This window comes from Elephantulus edwardii, unplaced genomic scaffold (genome assembly GCF_000299155.1).
Source record: "Elephantulus edwardii isolate Elephantulus edwardi_28Jun2011 unplaced genomic scaffold, EleEdw1.0 scaffold00316, whole genome shotgun sequence".
Classification (NCBI taxonomy): Eukaryota; Metazoa; Chordata; class Mammalia; order Macroscelidea; family Macroscelididae; genus Elephantulus; species Elephantulus edwardii.
In genome coordinates this window covers 2,582,158-2,603,686 of record NW_006400066.1, presented here as the reverse complement: position 1 = coordinate 2,603,686, position 21,529 = coordinate 2,582,158, and the positions used below count along the sequence as shown (strand labels likewise).

Below are 21,529 nucleotides of genomic sequence, written 5' to 3'. Positions count from 1 at the left end.
GAGATTGTTGATAGATCTTCCACCAATCTTGACCCCACATTTCTCCTCATAGAGCCCAGCCTCCCAGATAATCTGTTCTGCATACAGGTTGAAAACGTATGGAGATAGGACGCATCCCTGGACTCCCTTCCCAGTTTTGAACCATGCAGTGTTCCCTTGCTCTCTTCTGATGCCTGCCTCCTGGTCCAAGTATAGGTTTCGCATTAGCACAGTCAAGTGTTCTGGGATTCCCATTCTTCTGAGAGTCAGCCACAGTTTGTTATGATCCACACAGTCAAACGCCTTTGCATAGTCAATGAAACACAGATAGACATTCCTCTGGTATTCCCTGCTTTCAGCTAAGATCCATTTAACATCAGCTATAATATCCCTAGTACCACGACCCCTTCTAAACCCTAGGCCACTACACTAGGCCACTTTAATTATTAAAACAAAATATTAAAAAATTTTATGACTAGGAAAAGAGACCTTATTTCATTATTTGTGTCTAATCAATTATAACAATTTCTCATTACGTTTTGAAAATCATATGCTATAACATTAAAGACACTATTCTTTAGTAAATGTAAGGATGATTTTTATGAACTTGGAATATTAAGTTAAATACAGTTAGACAACTGTAGTGTCTTTTATATGGCATTTTGCTTCTCCATTTAGATCAGTTTCCTAAGAGGAAAGGAATAGAAATAGATCATAAGCCAAAACAAAGTACTACTGTAGTGGAGAAGGTTCACCTCTTCATCAGGTTTCTGCGGTCCTAAGTCTTTAAGGGAGAAGCTAGTGAATTGAAACAGCTGCCCTGCTGATTAGCACTGCACCATACAGCTCTCCCTGCCCCTAGAACTTGTCACTGGGTCATCAGAATCCCCTCACTGACTTCGATAGCGAGCCACTCACAGCGACCTGCCATGAGCTTCTGAGCTGGTACATCGTATGGGAAGAGATTACTACCTTTCTCCTGGGCACCGTCTGGTGGATTTGAACTGCTGAAAACAGACACAGCCTTTTGGTTAGCAGCATTATAACTTCACCGTATTAACCAGATATTCTACCTACTGACTTAGAGTCAACTTTGAGTTGAGTTTGTGAGTTACACAGTTGAGTTTCCACTTCCTAAACTGATGGGGGTGAGGTGGGGAGGTCAAACTGCTTTTGGTAAATATTTTAAAATCTTCCTCCCTTACAGCACAATCTTAAGGTACATATTAAGAGTCTGCATTAATGTGTTGAAATCCACTTGAGTTTTGGCTTACTAGGAGCCCTTGCTTGTAGTAGAGCTCAGCTGCTTATCAAAAGGTTAGCAATTCCAGACCACCAGCAGCACTGTGAGAGAGGGACATGGAAGCGGTCTCCGTGTGTAAAGACTTTACAGTCTTGGAAACCCTCTGGAGTGAGTCTGTTCCTCCCTGTATGGTCTCTGGGAGTCGGAATCTCCCTGATGGCAGGGGCTAATATTCGTTTGTCTCTTGGCATGTTTGCATTTTCACGTAGGTATAAATGTGCTGTATAGTTGAATGAGTTTAGTATTTAAGTGGTGAATATATTTCTGTTTGGGAGTCCGAGTTGTGCTTATATTTTGGAATTTGTCTTCCAAACTACGTATTGGAGTATAAGACAAAAATTATTTTGCTGTAGATATCAAAGAAAAGCTACTAAGTACTAGATCATCATTAATGTATTTATACTTTCATGATAATCTAGAACTTTCAATAATACTTTTATACTACTATTATTATTTTCTTATATTATTATTTGAGGGCACTGTTCATGTGTTGCTTCTTCCATGCCCGGAGCCTTCTTAATGTTCCAAGTATTTGAATAATAGATTTTTAAAAATTTTATTGTTATTTGTGTGTGCATGTACACCATCAAATCAGATCTGACTGGTATAGAAGGAAATTGTCCCTCCTCCAGCAGAGCATCTAGTGGATTCGAACCGTGCACCTCTGGGATTGCAGTGCATCTTCTTGCTGAATAATAGATTTTTTAAAAACTGTAAGAGCATTGAACATACAATGGCCCGTCAAGAGAACAAAGAAATCTGTCTTGGAGAAACCAAATTTCTCCTTGGAGGCAAGGATTTTGAAGCTCCATGTCACATACTTTGGGCATGTGGCTAGGAGGGACAGTGTTGAGCATACTGTCTTCTGTCAAAAGATCTAAGCAATCAGCCTTGGAGAAAGTGCTAGCAGAGTGATTCTTTAGAGACACGGAAAAGGAAACTTGGTCTCACATACTTTGAGTGTGTTGTCTAAAGGGGCCAGTGCTTGGGGGAAAATGTGCTTGGATCAGCAAAAAGCAGGAAAATCATCAGTGAGATTGATGGACAGAGTGACTGCAGCAGTGCCCTTGAGCACAGTGGAGATTATAGAACAACTTGGGATAGAACACATTTTCAGTCTGTTGTTCTGACTTGGTGACACATAACAAAAAGTGGAACTAAAGTGTCCTAACAGAAGATGCAAAGATAAACAAAAACGTGCTATTTACATACAATAAGATAGTCTTCACCTAGTTAGAGAAATTAAGTCCTGCTGTAATGGTATGACATTAATGAACCATATAAGCATTATATTGAGAGAAGTGTGTCAGGCATAAAAGAGCAAATACTATATGTTCTTTCTGTGCGAAAGCTGGACTAGGTAAATATGCTTAGAAGCTAAAGTTTATGAATGGTTTTCATGGGCAGATGGGAGGGGAAAATAGGACAGCTGCTTAAGGGACACTGATTAAAATGTATAGAAAAGTTGTGTACAGATTATAGTGAGGTTTGCTTAACTTCTTACATAGTGAACATAATTAATGTTACCACACTGTTGATGTTAAAAATTAAATGTTTCATTAAGTAAATTTCTTTGCACAGTGTTTTTTAAAGATGATCTTCAAATAAAAATTGGAGTTGACTCTGAATACCCTAGGGAAAAGGGGCAGATAGAGCAAGTGCACAGGCCCTAAATTAGGGTGCCCCTGGTCTATTTGAAGGACTGCAAGGAAACCTGTAGACATTGCGGCTGGAATTAAGCAAAGGAGAGACTACTAAGATGATGTCAGAGAGGTAGGGGAATAGAGCTGTTTCTTGTAGAGTCTTGTAAACCATTGTAAGTACTTTGGCTTTTGCTGTGGGTAAGATGGCAAGACATTAGAAGGTTTTGAACATGTTCTGGCTTGTACCTTGGGATTATTATCCTGTATTGGGAAAACTGAGGAGTCAAGGATAAATAGACACAAGGACTTAAGAAGATAGTGCAGTGATCAAAAAGAGATGAGTATGATGTGGTCCATCATGGTAGCAGTGAATTAGATGAAAACTCTGTCTCATTCAGATGAATTTCAGAGGTAGAAACAAATTTTCCAGAAAGATTGGATGTGTAGTGTTAGAAAAATATAAATGCCTCCTGGATTTTTGCACCGAGGAGGTATTGGAGAGAAAAAAGCAAAATGACATCTAATTAGGCAGAAAAAACTTACCAATAGAGGAAGAGGAGAGTAGATCCGATTTGACAGTACACACCAAAAAATTAAATTTTTTTTTTAAATCCATGTTATCAAATTCATTCTAACTCATATAAACCCTACAGAACAGAGTAGAACTCTTATGTTGTAGGGGTCTGAAAAGAGTTTTCATAAAAATAATAACTTGGGTTTTTTATTTTTAATTTTGTCAGTTGTTATTATTGCCTTTGAGTTGAGCACGACTCAATAGCGACCCTATGAACAAAAGGCCTGAAACCCCTCTACAACTATAGACATTTATTAAAGTTCATAGAGTTTCTGGAGGCATATTATGGGGTGTTTTTTTTATTTTGGTTTTTCTCTCTTATGTTGTAAGTACCTCTAGGTTAGTCTTAATTTTTACCTTGTGATCCAGAAAGTCTAAAGTATTTTACTGGCTCCTAACAGAAAAATTGCCCAGCCCTTGCATTTTTATTATTAGGTGCCTTCGAGTCAACTCTTAACTACTAGCAGGCCTGTAAACAGCAGCTGGAAACCTGGCCTGATCCTGCTCCCTCCTCACAGTTGGCTGTGCTCAGGCCCATTGCTGCAGTCACTGTCATTCCATCTCATTGTGGGTCTTCTGCTTTTGCTTATCCTCTACTTTTCCTAGCATGTTGCTTTTTTCCCCTCTAAGGACTGGTGTCTTCTGACAACATGCCCAAAGTATGTGAGATGACATTTCATCATCCTCTTCTCCTTTGGAGCACTCTGGCTGCACTTCCTTCAAGACATTTGTTCTTTTGACAGTCCATGAGATAGTTACTACTCTGCTAACACCTCAATTCAAAGGCATCAATTTGTTTGCAGTTTTCTTATACATTGTGGAACTTTCATAGGCATACAAAGCAATTGAAGATACCAGTGGCTTGGTTCAGGCATATCTTTAAGCTGACATTCTTGCTCCTTAGCACTCAAAAGAGGTCCCTGACACATTTGCCTAGAGCAACACACCTTTTGATTTCTTGATTGCCACTACCATGAGTGTTGATTGTAGACTCTCCTAAAATGAAATCATTGAGAGCATAAACTTTTTCTTTTTTTAACACTTAATGCTATTTTTATATAGAAATAAGTCATTAATAACTGATGAGACCAAATTTTAATTAATTTTTTTACAATTAACAATCTTACCAGGCCTTATACATTGATAGCTAGAATTAATTACCTCTCATTCAGTCTTTTTTTTTAAAAAATTTTTTATTATTTTTGTGTGCGTGTACCATCAAATCAGATCTGACTGGTACAGGAGGAGATTGTCCCTCCTTCCCCGACAGAGCATCTGGTGGATTCGAACTGTGCGCCTCTGGGATTGTAGTTGCAGCTCCTTGCCACTAGGCCACCAGGATCATTCAGTCTTTTTTTTTTTTTCCAGTCTTTTAACAGATAGATTTTTTGCCCTCTCTTGGATCCACTTAGTCCTAATCTCATATATGACTGGGTTGAGGGCAGGGGGAAAAACTACATAGAGATTAGCTAGGAGGATATGAATATACTGGGGAATACCATAGCCAAAGCGATGAGTGAGAAAGGAGAACAGAGCTGGCCCAAAGAAAGCTATAATGACACAGATATGAGAGCTACAAATATTGAAAGCCTTCAGGCAGACATCTTAGGAAGGAAGGTGGAAGACAGTGTATAATATCCTAGCATAGGAGATAATAATAAGTAGTATATCCATAAACAAAATAGAAATATTCCCAAGACATTGATACTGATGCTGGCACAAGCCAGGTGAGCCACTCCCATCTGCACACAGTAAGTGTGAGGGATGATTCTTTGTCTACAATAAGGTAGTCTCAGGAGGAGAAAAATAATGGGAACAATCGTACATAAGCTTCGTAGGATTACAACCACACCAATCACAGCGACAGTTCTGTTGATGAGGATCATAGTATACCTAAGAGGGTTGCAAATAGCCACATAGCGATCAAAACCCATGGCAAGAAGTACAGTGCTCTCCATAACTGTGAAAAAGTGGATCAAAAAGACTTGTGCAACACAACACCCAAAGCACAGTTCCTGAAGGCTAAACCAGAAAATGCCCAAACTTTTGGGGATGGATGGTAGCAGTGGAGAGGCTTGCGTCAGTCCCTGATACATGGCCAGAAAGTAGACCATTGGCTGGTGAAGGCTGTCATCAGTCCAGATTAAACCTTTTCTCTGTCTTTTATGATGTCAGCTATTGGTCCAGTTGTGAGAATTTTTGTTTTCTTTATTGAGTTATAATCTATTTTGAAGGCTGCAGTCTTTGATCTCTTTCAGTAAGTGCTTCAAGTTTTTTTTTTTTAACTTTCTGATAGCAAGGTTGTATAATCTGAATTATATTAATGAGACTTCCTTCAATTCTGATGCCATATTCTTCTTGATATAATCCAGCTTCTTGAATTATTTGCTTAAAGATTGAATAGATTTGATGAAAGAATACAACCCTGATGAACACTTTTCCTTAATTTTAAACCATATAATAACCCTTTCTTCTGTTTGGACATATGCTTCTTGATATCTGTATAAAATTCACTTGAGGACAATTAAGCATTTTGGAATTTCCATTCTTCTAAATATTGAGCATAACTTAACAGTGGTAGATATTTGCATTCGAGCAAGAGAAACTTATTTAGGTTATCCGTGATAGGATGCCAGTTTTAAAGGACACAGTAGAATTTCTGATGTTGTGGAATGTTTTTATCAGTGTAGTAGTACTAACTTCTTTAATGTACATAAAAAAACCTCTGACTTAATTTTAAGAGAGATTATTTTAGGATCCAGAATTACAGGAGATAATTTCTGTGATTGGTTAGAATGGCCCCTTGGAGTTTCTAGTGTGTGATATGTATTGAGAGCAGATTGCCAGCTCTTCCCTCTTGTAGAATAGCTGCCTGGTTCCGACTACCACCTATCAGCAGAGCTAGTTCAGCATGCACCATTGGACTATCCCTTATGGAAACTGATCTGTGCCATCAGACTGATGCCAACTCTTAGTGACCCTGTCAGCAGAGTAGGACTGCCCTGGATGATCTTGCATACTCTATAATCTGTCCTTTTAGGAGCAAATAGCCAGGTTAGGTTGTGTTTTTTACTTTTGTCTTGGAGTTCCTGTTAGCGTTTGACCTTTGATTTAGCAGCTGAGAATTTAGCCATTGCACCATCAGGGCTTTTGGGTGCCAGAAAGAAAGGATTATTTAGTACTTGAGAAGAAGATTAAAAGACATGATGAGATTCTCTGTCTTATTGTTGATAGGTGCTATTGAGTCAGGTACAATTTATAGCATCCCTGTGAATAGCGGATCAAAAGACAAATACTGCATAATGCCACCATTATAGAACAGGACTGATTTGGCAGTTGGGGAACTAGGAAAAGAGAGGATAAATAATGTACATGACATTGAAATAGACGAGAGAGAGAACTGTATAAAGGAACATATGATTAGATATTATTGACATGACAAGAGTCCTGAATAAGAGCTGCATAGTAAAGTGATCTGCGGTGGGGAGGGGGGTGCTGTGTAACAATGAAATCACTTTTTTCCCCAAAGAAAAAAGCTAACTAGATGGGAAGGGGGGCAGGGAAGAAAATGTGCAACAATGAATTAATGCAAATCCAGGTTCTTTATAAACTTTAATTAAAATTTCAATTAAAAAAACCAAACAAAAAACCCTGTCCTATTCTATGTCTTCCTCATGGACTCTGACACACTTGAGCACAGTCATTGTGTGAATCTACCTGATGGAAGGTCTTTCTCTCTCCTTCACCATCCCTTCACCTTTCCAAGCATGATCCCCCTCTCAAGGAATAATCTCTCCTAGCAGCACAGCCAAAAACATGTGAGACAAAGCTTCATCCTCTTTGTCTCCGAAAAGCACTCTGGCTGCACCCTGTTCAAACATACGTGTTCTCTTGGTAGTCCCTGGGATCTTCTATTCTTCTTACGTATGTTTTATTTAAAGCTATAAAGCTTTGGGATGGGGAGACATAGATCATCTGGAGGTTCCTCTTGATCAGTAACAGTAAATGTGACGAAGGTTGAAGTGTGAGCTTAATTTATTTCCTGTTCTTAAAACATGTGCAAGCCTCCTTTGAAACCCTGTGAATGGAGAATAGAAGACCTGCGGAGCTGTAATCTTAACGTAATGTACAGGACCAGTTTTTGAATGAGGCATGGCCTTTCCCCAACTGGTCAGTTTCCCCTTTTTAATTCAGTTGAGGATACCTGGGGAGCTGGTGACTTGATATTACATACTAATAACAACAACAAAAATTGTTCTTTTGTCAGTCCATTCATTAAGTGCTTTGTTCCCAACAGAATCTGTAGGACTCTTCAGTAAAAGTTCTCAGTAGATGAAGTTCCAGTTGATCATACAATTTCCCCGCATATTTTTTATGCAGTGTGGTTGTTTTATTATCTATGTTACATACTGATTTGCTTTAGAATTACATGTAAAAACTACTTTGATGATTATAACTACTGGCCTACAGGTAAACATCAAGCTCCTTAAGCTTTGGGCATTCTGCAGTTTCCTATTCTGCATGTCATTACTAGACTTGATACTTTAGGAACACAAGTGCTTTTATGCCTTTGTATCATGGCCATCTGCCTTAAATGTGGTACCTTTCCTTCTTCCTCATTTAGCTGACTGATGCTTTCTTACACTTATTTCCAGAAAGCACAATCTGATTGCTGCCTTCCAGACCAACTTGGCTATGTATTATTCTTCTTGTTGTTGTTGTTGTTGAGTGTATTATTCTTATTGTTGTTGTTAGGTGCCATTGTGTCAGCTTCAACTCGTAGCAACCTCACAGAAAACAGAACAAAACTCGGCCAGATCCTGTGTCATACTCACAATCTCTACTGTGCTTCTACTCCTAGTGGTCACTATGTTGTTCCCCACAAACTGCCTATCTCTCTCATTGCATTTTTGGTATTATTTTCCCATTATTTGTTTCTATTCTATTTTTTTGAGTTTGGGCCCCTTGAGAGCAGGATCTTTGTTTTAAAGTTATCTTTACATATCTCCAGTGAGACTGTAGGGCCTGACACATGTACAGATATTTGTACAATGAATTAATTTATTTTTCTCTCTTTCTGGTGCATCTTGCAATGGTTGTGTAACCTAAAATGAAATGTTCTTAGGTTGGTCTGTGTGGAAATTTGCTGTCCAATGGACACATTTTTTGGGCATGAGTGCTGATCTCTCAACCAAAACGCTGGAGGCTCCAGCCCACCAGTAACATAGCAAAAAAGACCTGATGATCTTCATCTGTAAGATTACAGTTTAAGAAATACTTTGGGTAGTTCTGTTCTGTCATTTAGGGGCACAGTTCTTTAGAATGGACTTGATGGTACACAGCAGCAACAATGTGCATAAATACTTGAAGTTAAATGTGTGTTTAAAGAAAAGGTCAAGAATATTATACACAGCTTTTATTAGAGTTAGAACTTAAGTTTAATAACTGTTCTTGTATTTTGTACAACTCTGAAATGTGAAGCTTTTCCATGTAATCTCATGCCAGTGTTGACCCATGTGGATTAAAATAGCCCTATTTTAATCTTTGACCAAATTAGGAATTAGAGTATTCATCCAGTGGGGATTTGTAAATTATTGTAGTTTGTAGCATGACAGGTTTATATAAATAATTCCCACTGCTTGTTTTAAGTTAAAGTCTAGGTTCAACTAGAGAATCAGAGTGATATGAGTACTAAAGATTGCCAATTAGAAAATTTATTGTGATTCTTGAGCTTTTTATGTTTGTATATGCTGTCTCAATTATTTATGTATTTTATAAAGGCTCATGAAAACTAACTTGATAGTAAATTTTATTGTGTTAATCTAAAACATCTAAGCATGTTTCCTCAATTCATATTTGATGTATAATTAAACAGGAAGTAGTTTTCTTTAGTTTTTGTTTGTAGTATAATATTTGTTCTTAAATCATCTATAAAATCAGACTATAATAAAAACTTTTACTACAATCAAATAGTTTCAGAATGTATTCTTTTAAGATTTAGCGTAGTTTGAAAATATGTTTTTGAACTTTGAAATGTGCTACATATCATACTAATTCTTAAGATTATTTTTTCCCATTGTGTTTCTCAAGAAGCTGGATATGAAATAGTATTGTTAGATGATGTTTTTGTGATTATAAATTGTTACCTTTTCTTTTCTTCAGATAAAGATACAATAAATAAAATCAGAGATTTACGCATGAAAGCTGAAGACTATGAAGTAGTGAAGGTGATTGGTAGAGGTGCATTTGGAGAAGTTCAGCTGGTAGGTTATCTTAATGAGATTTAAAAGCAATAACATAATTTTTTTTTTAATTTCAGTTGTGCATTTAACATTTCTTATTTAGGAAAGTATTGCTTTTAGGAAATACGGAATATTCTTGCTTACCAGTAGTCAAGCCTAGAGTCAATTAGTGTGAAGCATTGATGGGGGGATTGAAGAATTCTTCAGAAGCACCAGAAGGGAAATCTTCAATCCTAATATAGGAGACTGTCTAACATGGTATGGGGAGCTCTGGTGGCAGAGTCCATAGAAATTTGCTCTAATTCAAAGACAGTGATTCTGTGGTGATTGAAATCCATCAGTGGCTCTATAGGAGAACAATGAGCAGTCTCCTTCTGTGCCATTTACAGCCTCAGAAAACCCTTTAGAGGGTCAATTATGAGTCAAATTGAAGCATTGAGTTTTAGTTTTTGAATTAACATAATGTAGATAACTAAGACTTACCAAGAATAAGTAGCATACATATCAAGGATTATAAAGACTATAAAGGGTTTGGGGTTCTTTTTTTTTTTTCTCTAACATTCATTTCTAGTAATTAATACAGTCACATTGTTTCATTAGAATAATTCAGTGGAAGAGAAAAATTAAACAGTAATGTTAAAGTATTTAACAAGGAGTTAAAATTATTTAGTCAATTGTTCTGTGGAATGCTGAGCTTCAAATGTTGTTACAAGGTGCATTATTTTCATTTTAAAGGTAAGGCATAAATCTACCAGGAAAGTATATGCCATGAAACTACTCAGCAAATTTGAGATGATCAAGAGATCGGATTCTGCCTTTTTCTGGGAAGAAAGAGATATTATGGCCTTTGCCAACAGCCCTTGGGTCGTTCAGGTATGATTCTGCTACTCTGTCATTATTGCTTTGCAAGTTTGTAAGAAAACATTTGAGAAGCTTTATCTTTTTATAAGAGTATGAGAGATTTATTGGCAACTTCGAAGTTATCTAGCATTATTTTTAAAATGATAAAATTTAAGTTTACCAAATCACCACTAAGTAAAAAGTAAGGCCAAAATAAAATAAACACTTCTTAGAGAATTTAAGTACAGGAAATTGAAACACTCTTTGATTTGGTAGGCAGTTATATATTTTAGACCTACATTTTAATAGTTTATTTAATAATGAATTTTAACTTCTATATATTTTTTTTAAACTTGATCATCTTATTTCTTTCTCTGTTCCTCTGTTTGTCTCTTTATTTTGTGTAATGGAGAGATTGAAGGGAGAACAGGAAAGGCTAAATTAGACTTGGCCTCTGGCTTTTAAGTTTTTTTAGAGGGGAAAAAATGCAGCAAGTGAAGTGTCGTAAGTTCTAGTCTTGATTGCCACAGGCCTAATATGAAGCTGTGACCAATCTCTAGGCCTTAGTTTTCCTTGCTCATAAATGTGAAAATTGGCTTAGATTGTTTATTTTTACTGTGGTGGTACTACTCCAGTCGTCATGAGGGCATGGAAAAACTAGCTTATAATTCTGGATCTTCTACCTCTGCTTCAATTAAAGCATCTCCATAATTTATCTGTTTTATATACTGCTTCCTTTATGCAACATCTTTAGGTTTTACAAAAGAAAGAAAACACTACAGACTTCTAGTTTAGACTGTGTCTTAGTTTATAATACGTGTTTTGTGCAGTATAAAAGAAGCATACTAATGCATAAATTGAATTAGAACAGTGTATTTCTTTGCTTATTAGAGGGTTTGTGTATTCTGTATTGAGACTTAGAATATTAAATAATATAGAAAGCTAATTTTCTTAAAAGGTACCTTCAGCTGTTTCCTCAGCAATAATTACTGTTTATTATACCTCTCTGTATGCAAAGATCTTTGTGGTATCTGTGTTTTCTTTCTTGAAGCAGTAGTTAGAACTACTGTTTTATGTCTTGATTATTTAATTTAAATCTTGCATTAATATTTTTGTTGGTTTTGAAAATGAAACTGTTAGCTAATTCCTGATAATTTATTTTGTTTTTTATTTCTGCATTTATATAGCTTTTCTATGCATTCCAAGATGATCGCTATCTCTACATGGTGATGGAGTACATGCCTGGTGGAGATCTTGTCAATCTGATGAGCAACTATGACGTGCCTGAAAAATGGGCCCGGTTTTATACTGCAGAAGTAGTTCTTGCATTGGATGCAATCCATTCTATGGGTTTTATTCATAGGTAAAGACAGAAATGTTTTTGTCTACTTATTTGTTAAAGGGAAAAATGGAGAAGTATATATACCTTATTTGGTTAGCATTTCTCAATTTTAAATCCACTCATCCTCCCATATCACACGAGTAACATTAAGACCTGAAACTTTGAAATTCATTGTTTTAGCATGTCTGTTGAATGTACAGTAAATATATACCTTCCTTAATGTTATTTAGTGTTTAACTTTACATGCAAATTCATTGGCTTTTGGTTATTGAATAAATCATATTTATCAATAAGAATAATTTCATTTGCTTTTCAAACACCACTTAAATCTCAACTCTGTGTAATTGTTAAGGTTACAAAAATGAAAATGACTTAGACCATACCCTGGGGTTATTTGTGTACTAATTGTTTTATATGTTTCCAATATTTTTTTATGCCTTCGTATTACAATTTTCTGTGGTTAATCTCTCTCATTTGATTTAATTTTCCCCTGGCATAATCAAACTCTCTTTAAAAACAGAGAGGATTTTTAACTTTTTTCCTTTCTAGGCATTAGTATATAAAGGAGTTACTGATGAAATTTAATTTGTAGAGAATATGTACAGCTCAGATGTAGACTGAGTGAGATCACTTAACATACACTAGCTGCCTCATATATATTTTATTAGTATCTAATCAGTTTTTGAAATACAGAATTGTTCTTTTGTGATTTTTTTCCTCCTCAGAGATGTGAAGCCTGATAACATGCTGCTGGATAAATCTGGACATTTGAAGTTAGCAGATTTTGGTACTTGTATGAAGATGAATAAGGTTAATGAATTAAATTTTAATCTTAATTTTTGCTAATTCAAGATACATCCTTCTTTAGAAAATGCCATAAGAATTTACTTAACCATATCTGCACTTGTACCAGATTATGTGAGCTATCTTATTTATTCAACTATAGATGCCATGGTTTCAGTGTATAACTTGTCAGTGATTTCTTTTTTCCTCTCTATTTAGGATCAGTGTGGATTGCCAGCCATACTAATTCCTTCCTAACAATTCTGCAAGAACTAAAGTTAGCTTTCCTGTCATTGAATGCTTGCTGTGATCTTAAAAGTCAATGTTTGTAAAAATAGAATTCAGTAATGAGTATATTTTCTAATGCTTTACAACAAAGATTTGTAAACATAGTCTTTCTATAAAATTTTAGAAGATTTTACTTCCTGCTTTAGGAGTCAGTCTTCAAAGATAGACATCTCCACTTTTCTCACTCTCATTGCTGTCGAGTTGCCCTCTGCTCACCTTCCAGCTGGTTTCTAAGCCCATAAATCATACAGGAAGAGCTTTCTCCTGTGAAGTATTTGAACTGCTAGAAAGACAAAGCCTTTGGGTTAGCAGCATAACTCTCTACAGACTACAACACCAGAATTCATATCCCCTTTCAGTACATTAAAATATAAGACAAATCAGAAGATGCAAAGATGACAGCTCATTTTTACTTGAAAGCATTAATAGTCTTTGAAATATAACAGAGGACAGCAATAATAAATACAGAAAGTTGTTACTTTAAAATAAATTTATTAGTTAGAAAGGAAAAACACACAGGAACTTTTAATGCTAAAACAGATAATAAGAATATTGATACTCATATTAATACTGTAATATCCCGTTCCTACATTTTTAATTGTGATTTTATAAAAAGTTTACAGAAAAGTTGATTTTCATCCATTTATTGTTGCTCATTTTCCTCCCTACCCCCTCAGTTCACTTTTTAAAAAAAAACGTATATTCATTCATTGTTGCATAATTCTCCCTACCCCCCAAATCTGCTTTACTGTACACCTCTTGTTCTGGATTATGTCATGAAAATAATGCTTAATCATATATTTTTTTTTTAACAGTTCTTTCCTTCATCTATTCCAATGCAGTGTTCATCATTTATCCCTGTTTCTTAGTTCCCTTCCACCTTCATATCAGTCCTTTTTTATAATAATGGTGTTCTGCAGTATTTTTCCCTTTGTGACTGAGATAGATTTCACGCAGCACAATATCCTCCAGGATCACCCACATTGTGTAATTTTTTATGAGTTCCTTGTTTTTCAGTGCTATATAGTACTCTAGTGTGTGAATATGTTGTAGTTGTTGTTATTGTGTGCCATCAAGTCACCTGTGACTCATAGTGACCTTATGTACAACAGCCCTAAACCCTGCTCTATCTTCTGCCAATCTCACTGTCTCCAGCACACCTACCCCCATTACCCAAGTCACTGAATCAGTCCACCTCATAGAGGGTCTTTCTCTCCTGCGCTGTCCCTCTATCCTCCGGCATAGTGTCCTTCTCCAAGGACTGGTCTCTCCTTGCAGCATGTCCAAAGTATGTCAGACGAAGCTTCAGAATCCTTGCCTCCGAGGAGCAGCCTGGTTTAACCCTTTCTAGGATGAACCTTTTCATTTTCTTAGCAGTCCATGGTATATTCAGTACTTTTCTCCAACACCACAGCTCAAAGGCCTCAATTCTCCTTCTATCCCCTCTAGTCATTGTCCAGCTCTCTGACACATTGCAAATGATGCCATAGTTTTCTGTCCATTCATTTCTTGGTGGGCACTCGGGTTGCTTCCACCTCTTTGCTAGTGTGAATAATGCAGCTGTAAACATGGGAATGCATATATCTGTTTCTGTGGTAGCTCTGGTTTCTTTAGAGTCTGTTACTAGTAGTAAAATTGCTGGGTCAAATGGTACTTCTATTTCCAGCTTTCTGAGAAAGTGCCATACCGCCTTCCATAGTGGTTGCACCATTTTCCCCACCAGCAATGAGTATTAAAATCTCTCTGTAACCTCACCAGCATTTGTTGTTTCTAGCTTTGTTGAACTTTGCTGTTAACTGGGATGAGATGATATTTCATACCTGTTTTTATTTGCATTTCTCTGAGAGCTAGGGACTTTGAAAATTTCTTCATGTGTTTGTTTGCCATATGAATGTCTTCTTTGGTGAAGTGTCTGCTTCAGATCCAGTACCCCTTTTGCTGTTGGGTTGTTTACCTTTTTCTTGTTGAGGTGCTGGAATATTTTTCTCAAATATTTTTTTCCCCAGTCTGGGTTGCCTTTTTGCCCTGTTGGAGCAGTTTTTTGATGTGCATAGAGATTTGATTGTTAGGAAGTCTAATTCATCTACTTTATTCTCTCCTGGATGTAGGTTCCATTTACTTTTGAGAAGCCATTTCTCATACATTCTTTTTTGCAGTATCTTGCATGGTTTCAATCAAAGTGCTATTTCATAAATACTTGTCACTCTTTTTAGGAAGGTATGGTACGATGTGATACAGCAGTTGGAACACCGGATTATATTTCCCCTGAAGTATTGAAATCCCAAGGTGGTGATGGTTATTATGGACGAGAATGTGACTGGTGGTCAGTTGGGGTGTTTTTGTATGAAATGCTTGTAGGTAAGAAAAGGAAAATTTTACATATTTCTAATATAAGTTGTTCTTCCCCAACCTCAACACTTCTTAAGGTGTTTATTGTGTTATATTGATCTTTTTTGTAGAGAACAGATATAATGTAGACCTCCTTGTGGGCAAACTAAATAGGCAAACACACTCTTTCCTATGTTTTTTAACTCAACACATTTTTAATATCTATTTTTTAAGTGACTGTTTACATTGGAAAGTTGTTTAAAGTATAGAAAAATACTTAAATTTTTTGTTTTTCTATCACTTTTTAGGTGATACACCTTTTTATGCAGATTCCCTAGTTGGGACTTACAGTAAGATTATGAATCATAAAAATTCACTTACTTTCCCTGATGATAATGACATTTCAAAAGAAGCAAAAAATCTTATTTGTGCCTTCCTTACTGACAGGTAAATAATCTTAACATTGAACTAATTTCTTATTCTGAGGAAATTATTATTTTCCTACTCAGGTTTTAAAATCTAAATCTGAATTCCTACTCTGAACTGTTAAATTATAACCATTCCCAGATTCATTCCTAATGACAGAATTTAGTAAGATTTTGTGACTTTGTAGGTGGCTTTTCTGAATTTCCACTAACTTGCCTTACTTGAGGGTTTGGGATAGTTAACATATTCTTAACTGATGACTATACCAGATGATTTTTTTAGCTTGTTTATGAAAATGAGTAAATTTTACTGAGTTTAAGGTTTTCTTTTATATATTAATATCTCTGAAATCTTAAGTGGATGTTCCAAAAATACATATTTATTTAATTAGAGGTGTCTTCCAGTTGATAACACTTGATACTTGATGGTATATGTTTGTTGACATAACAGTTCAAGTTCTTTTTTAAAAGTATTTTTCTGCCTCTCTCCTTTTAGATATAGTCATTTAGATCATATCTTCCATATTTAATTGACATTTTTATAAATGTATATATTTTAAAAAACAAAAAAGGTAGCCTGATATTAGGTATACTCTTGTGGTTTACTTTTTAAATTTAAAAGTTAAACAGGTAACTTTATAAACAGTAGATATTGCCAATATTATTAAAACATGGATCAATGTGAAATTTTCTTTAATTAAGATTAACTTACGTTTCTTTAATATGTCCTTTATAGCTGGAAAGATAACAGTGCTTAAAATTTTTACATTTTAACATTAAATATATTAAATATAAAGAACTATACTTTTTTTGCTGTTTGCTAGGTACCAGAGATACAGAAGTGAACAAAGAGACATGATACCTCAAATGCCTCATGATTCTTTGAGATGGAGAATAGATAAACAAATGATTCATAAATATAATATAGAGAGAAAATAAGTAGTGTAAGTTAAGTGCTAGTGTCAGCGAACATGGAAAGTTAACTAAATTTAATCGGCACATTATATCAAAGCTATCTAACTTTTACTCATGGGGAAAAATTGGAATTCAATATATTTTCACTTTTGTAAGCATTGTGCCAGAGAACAAAAGGTACTGAGTTCTTCATTCCAATAAAAGCACATTTTTCAAAAAGACATTTATATCCATATTTATAAAAAAGAGGCGAAAAATGTGTCAGTCATTTGTTGAACTAAGTTTTATAGCAATGTCAAGAATCAATTGCTATTTCTATATAAGTAATCAGAAATATTTAATAGATTGTGTAATTAAAATTTTATTATAAAATTTGTTGTTAGTTTCCAAAAATGTACATAACTTATATACTGGCTTTTTTTAAAGTCAAAATATATTTTTACTTCATCATGTTGATGAAGCAAGGTGACAGATTCATCTGAAATTTTATTGACACTAGTAAACTCTTGGGAGTATGACCAAGTCCAGTTTTGTATGTTTTTTCTTCAGTAATTTTTAATTTTACTTTTTTTAAATTTTTTTTATTTTTTATTGTATTATTTTTACGTGTACCGTCAAATCAGATCTGACTGGTACAGGAGATTGCCCCCTCCTTCTCCAGCAGAGCATCTGGTGGATTTGAACCGCATACCTCTGGGATTGCAGTGCAGCGTCTTGCCACTAGGCCACCAGAGCTCCCTTAATTTTACTTTTTAATTGAGTCTTTTTTCTTTTCAGAAATTCTTTCATAGTCTCAGTCTTCAATCGTCCTTTGTAGGCTGAAAAGTATGCTGACAACAGTATAATTTCAAGGTCCATAAAAACTATGCATTAGGCACAGATTTCACATGCTTCCTGATACTGAATTTCACATTCTTAGATAATTTATACTGAGATCTTAAGTAATTATTGTTCTCCTTCCCTCAGAGAAGTGAGATTAGGGCGAAATGGCGTAGATGAAATCAAACGACATCTCTTCTTCAAAAATGATCAGTGGGCTTGGGAGACACTTCGAGACAGTAAGTTGTTTTTTTTCTTGCATATTTATTTAATGGATACATGAAAGTAGTTATAGTAAAAAATTGGAACTATTGTTTGTATATGTCTGATGGAAATCAGTAGTACACATGTAGAGTGTGGAAATATTTTTTAGCCTAATTAAACATAAACTGTTTGATAATTTTAGGCACTTGTTCTGCTATCCTAATATCTCGCTCAAGATACTGAGATGAAATCTTATTTAAAAGTAATGGCTCTGGTGTCAGCAGTTCTAAATGATAATTTTCTTTGATGGATTGTTCTTCACTTAAGTCTGATATCATTATGGAGGATATATTGTTTCTAGTGAATGGGCAAGTTATTCTTCTGTTTCTGTTTAAATCAAGTGTGTGTGTGTGTGTGTGTGTGTGTTTGTGTGTGTGTGTGTGGGTGTGTAGAGTGAGTTTCCTTGTATTTAAAAGTCATTTGGGCCCGAGAGCCTCATGTTACTTCATTTTGGAGGAACATTCTTCTAAGTTGTACAGCGCTCTTCTGTCAATTTGCTACTGAATTAATCTGGGTTTGCTGTGAAGCTGAACCTTGTGCCATTGGGGGGAGACAAAGGCCATAATAGCTGCCCATGGTGGACAGTGTTTGGTGGAGCTCCCAGTTCAATACAGGTTTGGAAACAGGAGTGGCATCTACTTCCTAAACCATATGCTTCTGGAAACTCTATGAACCTGGAGAAATGATGATAGTTATAGAAAGTCTTCAGGTCTTTTGTTTATAGGGCTACTATGAGTCATACTTGACTCGACAGCAATCAACAACAATAACAATTATTAAACAATGTCAATTAATTCCACTTGTGAGGATAAAGGAAATGGTGGTAGATTTGATTCCCTAAGAATTATGCAGCTTACCATTTAGTTACAAAAATATGTGGTGTTAAAGAAGTTAATTTTGAGTCCATTTAGAAAATTTCCATTTTTAGAAATATCTAAAGTAGGACATGATTCAGTAAACCTTGTTCATTTTTGCTGAATTAAAATTATAATGGAAAAAACATGGTAATGTTGAGCATAGTTTAGGGTTGGTTAATTTTATGAAGTGTTATGAATAGGAATGATTATATGAAATACAGTGTGAATGAAGGATAGTGTGAAATACAGTGTATACAAACCTTGTAAGCAAATCAGTATAAAGTGAAAATGAAAAAATTATAATGGCATGAAAGGTTCCCACTATCCTTGTAGATTGATTGTTGTTCGGTACCTTCAAGCTGAGTACGACTCATAGTGACCCTTGTGAACAACAGATCTAAACCCTGTCCTGTCCTGTGCCATCCTTACAATCTCTGACACAGTCACAGACCCTTTGCTATCGCACTGTCACTCCATCTGGTTGTCTTCTCTCCTTTGCTGTCCCTCCACCTTTCCAAGCATCATGTCCTTCTCCAAGGAATAACTTCTCCTAGCAATATGCCCAAAGTATGTGAGATGAAGCTTCATCATGATCTTTGCCTCCAAGGCAAAGTGCACCTCTGGCTGCACTTTCTCTAAGACATATCTGTTTGTTCTTTTGGCAGTCCATGGGACTAGGAAGCCAAACTTATCTCTTCCTTGCTGAATTCTTTTCCCTTTGGATCTGTGTTGTTGTTATGTGCCATCAAGTCACCTGTAATGTATGGTAGCTTGAACCCACCTTATTCTGAGCCAGTCGCACGGTCTCCAGCACACCCCTGCCCATTATAACCCCAGTTTCTGTGTCATTCCATCTCATCTGGGGTCATCTTCTCCTTGGCTAACCCTCTAACCTTCCAAGCATGATGTCCTTCTCCAAGCTCTTGTTCCTCCTGGCTGCATGCCAAAGCATGTGAGACAGAGCTTCAAAATCTCTGTCTCCAAGGAGCAACTTGGTTTCACCCTCTCCTAGACAGACCTGTTTGTTTTCTTGGCAGTCCATGGTGGTCAGTACTCTTTCACAGCACAACTCAAAGGCATCAATTATTCTTCTGTCATCCTTGGTCATAACCTGCCCTGCATTTTCTACTGTAGTAACAGCAATGAGTGCTAACCATGGAAATGAATCCAGCTGCTTTGTTTTAGGGATGATTACAAATTATTTTAGGGGCTGCCAATGTAGTTGACATACTTGTTCTTTTGGGGAAAAGAAATCTTTTTACTTACATAGATTATGTAGATTTGCCAATACTACTATACGTACTTATCAGATAGTTTAAAAGAGTAGTATTGCCTTCAGCTAGAATATAAACAGTGCACAAAGCTATGAAATTTACTGAAGAGAAGAAATAATAAATTTTTATAAATAAAAGACATCTACAAAGAATGTCATTGAATGACTGGCCTGAATAACTAGAAAAGCTACAGGAACAACTTGTTAGGAAAATTTCTTAACAGCTAAACTGGTTGCCATTCAACTCTTAACTCATGGCACCCTCACTTATGACCAGAATAGAACTGTGCTCCATAACATTTTCATCATCTGATTTTTCAGAAGTAGATCACCTGGCAACTCAGGCGTCTGTGGGTGGATTCAAACCTCCCCCCCACCTTTCTATTTACAGTAGAGCACCATAGCCAGTTGTACCATTCAGACTCTTGTTTTCGGAAGCTGTAAATCATCCTTCTACCACAGAGCTACTGGTGGATTTAAACAATCCAACTTGAGGATGGCACAACTCCCTACACACTGTTGTCACGAGTGCTCCTTAATACGTAAGAGGCTTCAAGAAAATATATTGCTGAAACAAAGATTAGCAAGGAGTAGGTTTGATGGGTGGTTGCATTGGAAAGATTGAGGTTTTTATTCAAGCAGGGCTATTTGAGAAATACAAAAATATAATTTATGTTGACTTTAAATTTTTCTTTCAGACAAAATTGAGGGGCAGAAAGTATATGTTTCCTTTTATGTATTAAGGAGCATTGGCTCAGTTAAGAGGAAGCTCTGATTCAAAGGCAATGAGTTTGGGTTTGAGTTTTATGTATTAGGAGAAAAACTGATGTATTCCACCCATTTTTTTATCACCTATTTATATACGAAGAGTCTCTGGATGCTTCAGACTGTTAACACACTTGACTACTAGCTGAAAGATTGGCAGTTCATGTTCACCCGAAGGTACCTCAGAAGGAAGACTTAGCAATCCACTGCTGAGAAATAAACATTGATGAGTTTATAGAGCACAGTGCTACTTTTACACATAGGAGAACATCTAATATTAGAGTCAGCAGCAGCTGATTTGCGTGTTTGGTTTTTTTCCTACTACTAACAGTAATAGCAACAACAACATAGAGAGAGAGCTACATTGGACTAGTGGACAGAAAGTTATGCTACCAGGCCCAAAGTGGGTGATTTTAATTTGCGGCCCTCAGGCCGGGTTCAAATTGGTTTTCTGTCAAACATTCTTCTAGTTGGTATAGCACTGGTCTGTGTATTGCTGTACAAGAGGTAACTCGTGGTTGCTGTGATGCTGAATACTGTGACACTGATGTGCTAAATGTGATAATGGTTACCCATGGTGGACAGTGTTTGCTGGAGCTTCATGATTAAAACAAGCCTGGAAGTGGGAGTGGCATCCACTTCTGAAATGGCTTGTCTCCAGAAACTCTTACAGTGCTCACGCCTTTCGTTCATAGGGTCACTGAGTCGTCTACGACTTCATGGCACCTAACAACAACAACAACTAAAAAAAAAATTATTGAACAGAAACTTAATGTGAAGATTGTGTAAAGCTTTTTTTTTAATTATTATTAAATTTTATTAGTTTTAATGAACATTTACAGAGATTTTGGGTTTTCATTCATTCATTGTTGCACTGTTTTCTCTACCA

The 21,529-nt window shown here is 36.0% G+C and overlaps 1 protein-coding gene across 1 annotated transcript in view; it reads left to right on the top strand.

Moving 5' to 3' along the window:
• The window catches only part of ROCK1 (Rho-associated, coiled-coil containing protein kinase 1), a 179,315-nt gene that overhangs the window by 68,248 nt on the left and 89,538 nt on the right, over positions 1-21,529 (top strand). Inside the window, exons 3-9 of the mRNA XM_006901298.1 lie at positions 9,662-9,762; positions 10,477-10,614; positions 11,769-11,944; positions 12,649-12,733; positions 15,208-15,352; positions 15,631-15,769; positions 17,629-17,720. Of these exons, the coding sequence (XP_006901360.1) occupies positions 9,662-9,762; positions 10,477-10,614; positions 11,769-11,944; positions 12,649-12,733; positions 15,208-15,352; positions 15,631-15,769; positions 17,629-17,720 (876 nt within the window). The remainder of the gene's footprint in view (positions 1-9,661; positions 9,763-10,476; positions 10,615-11,768; positions 11,945-12,648; positions 12,734-15,207; positions 15,353-15,630; positions 15,770-17,628; positions 17,721-21,529) is intronic.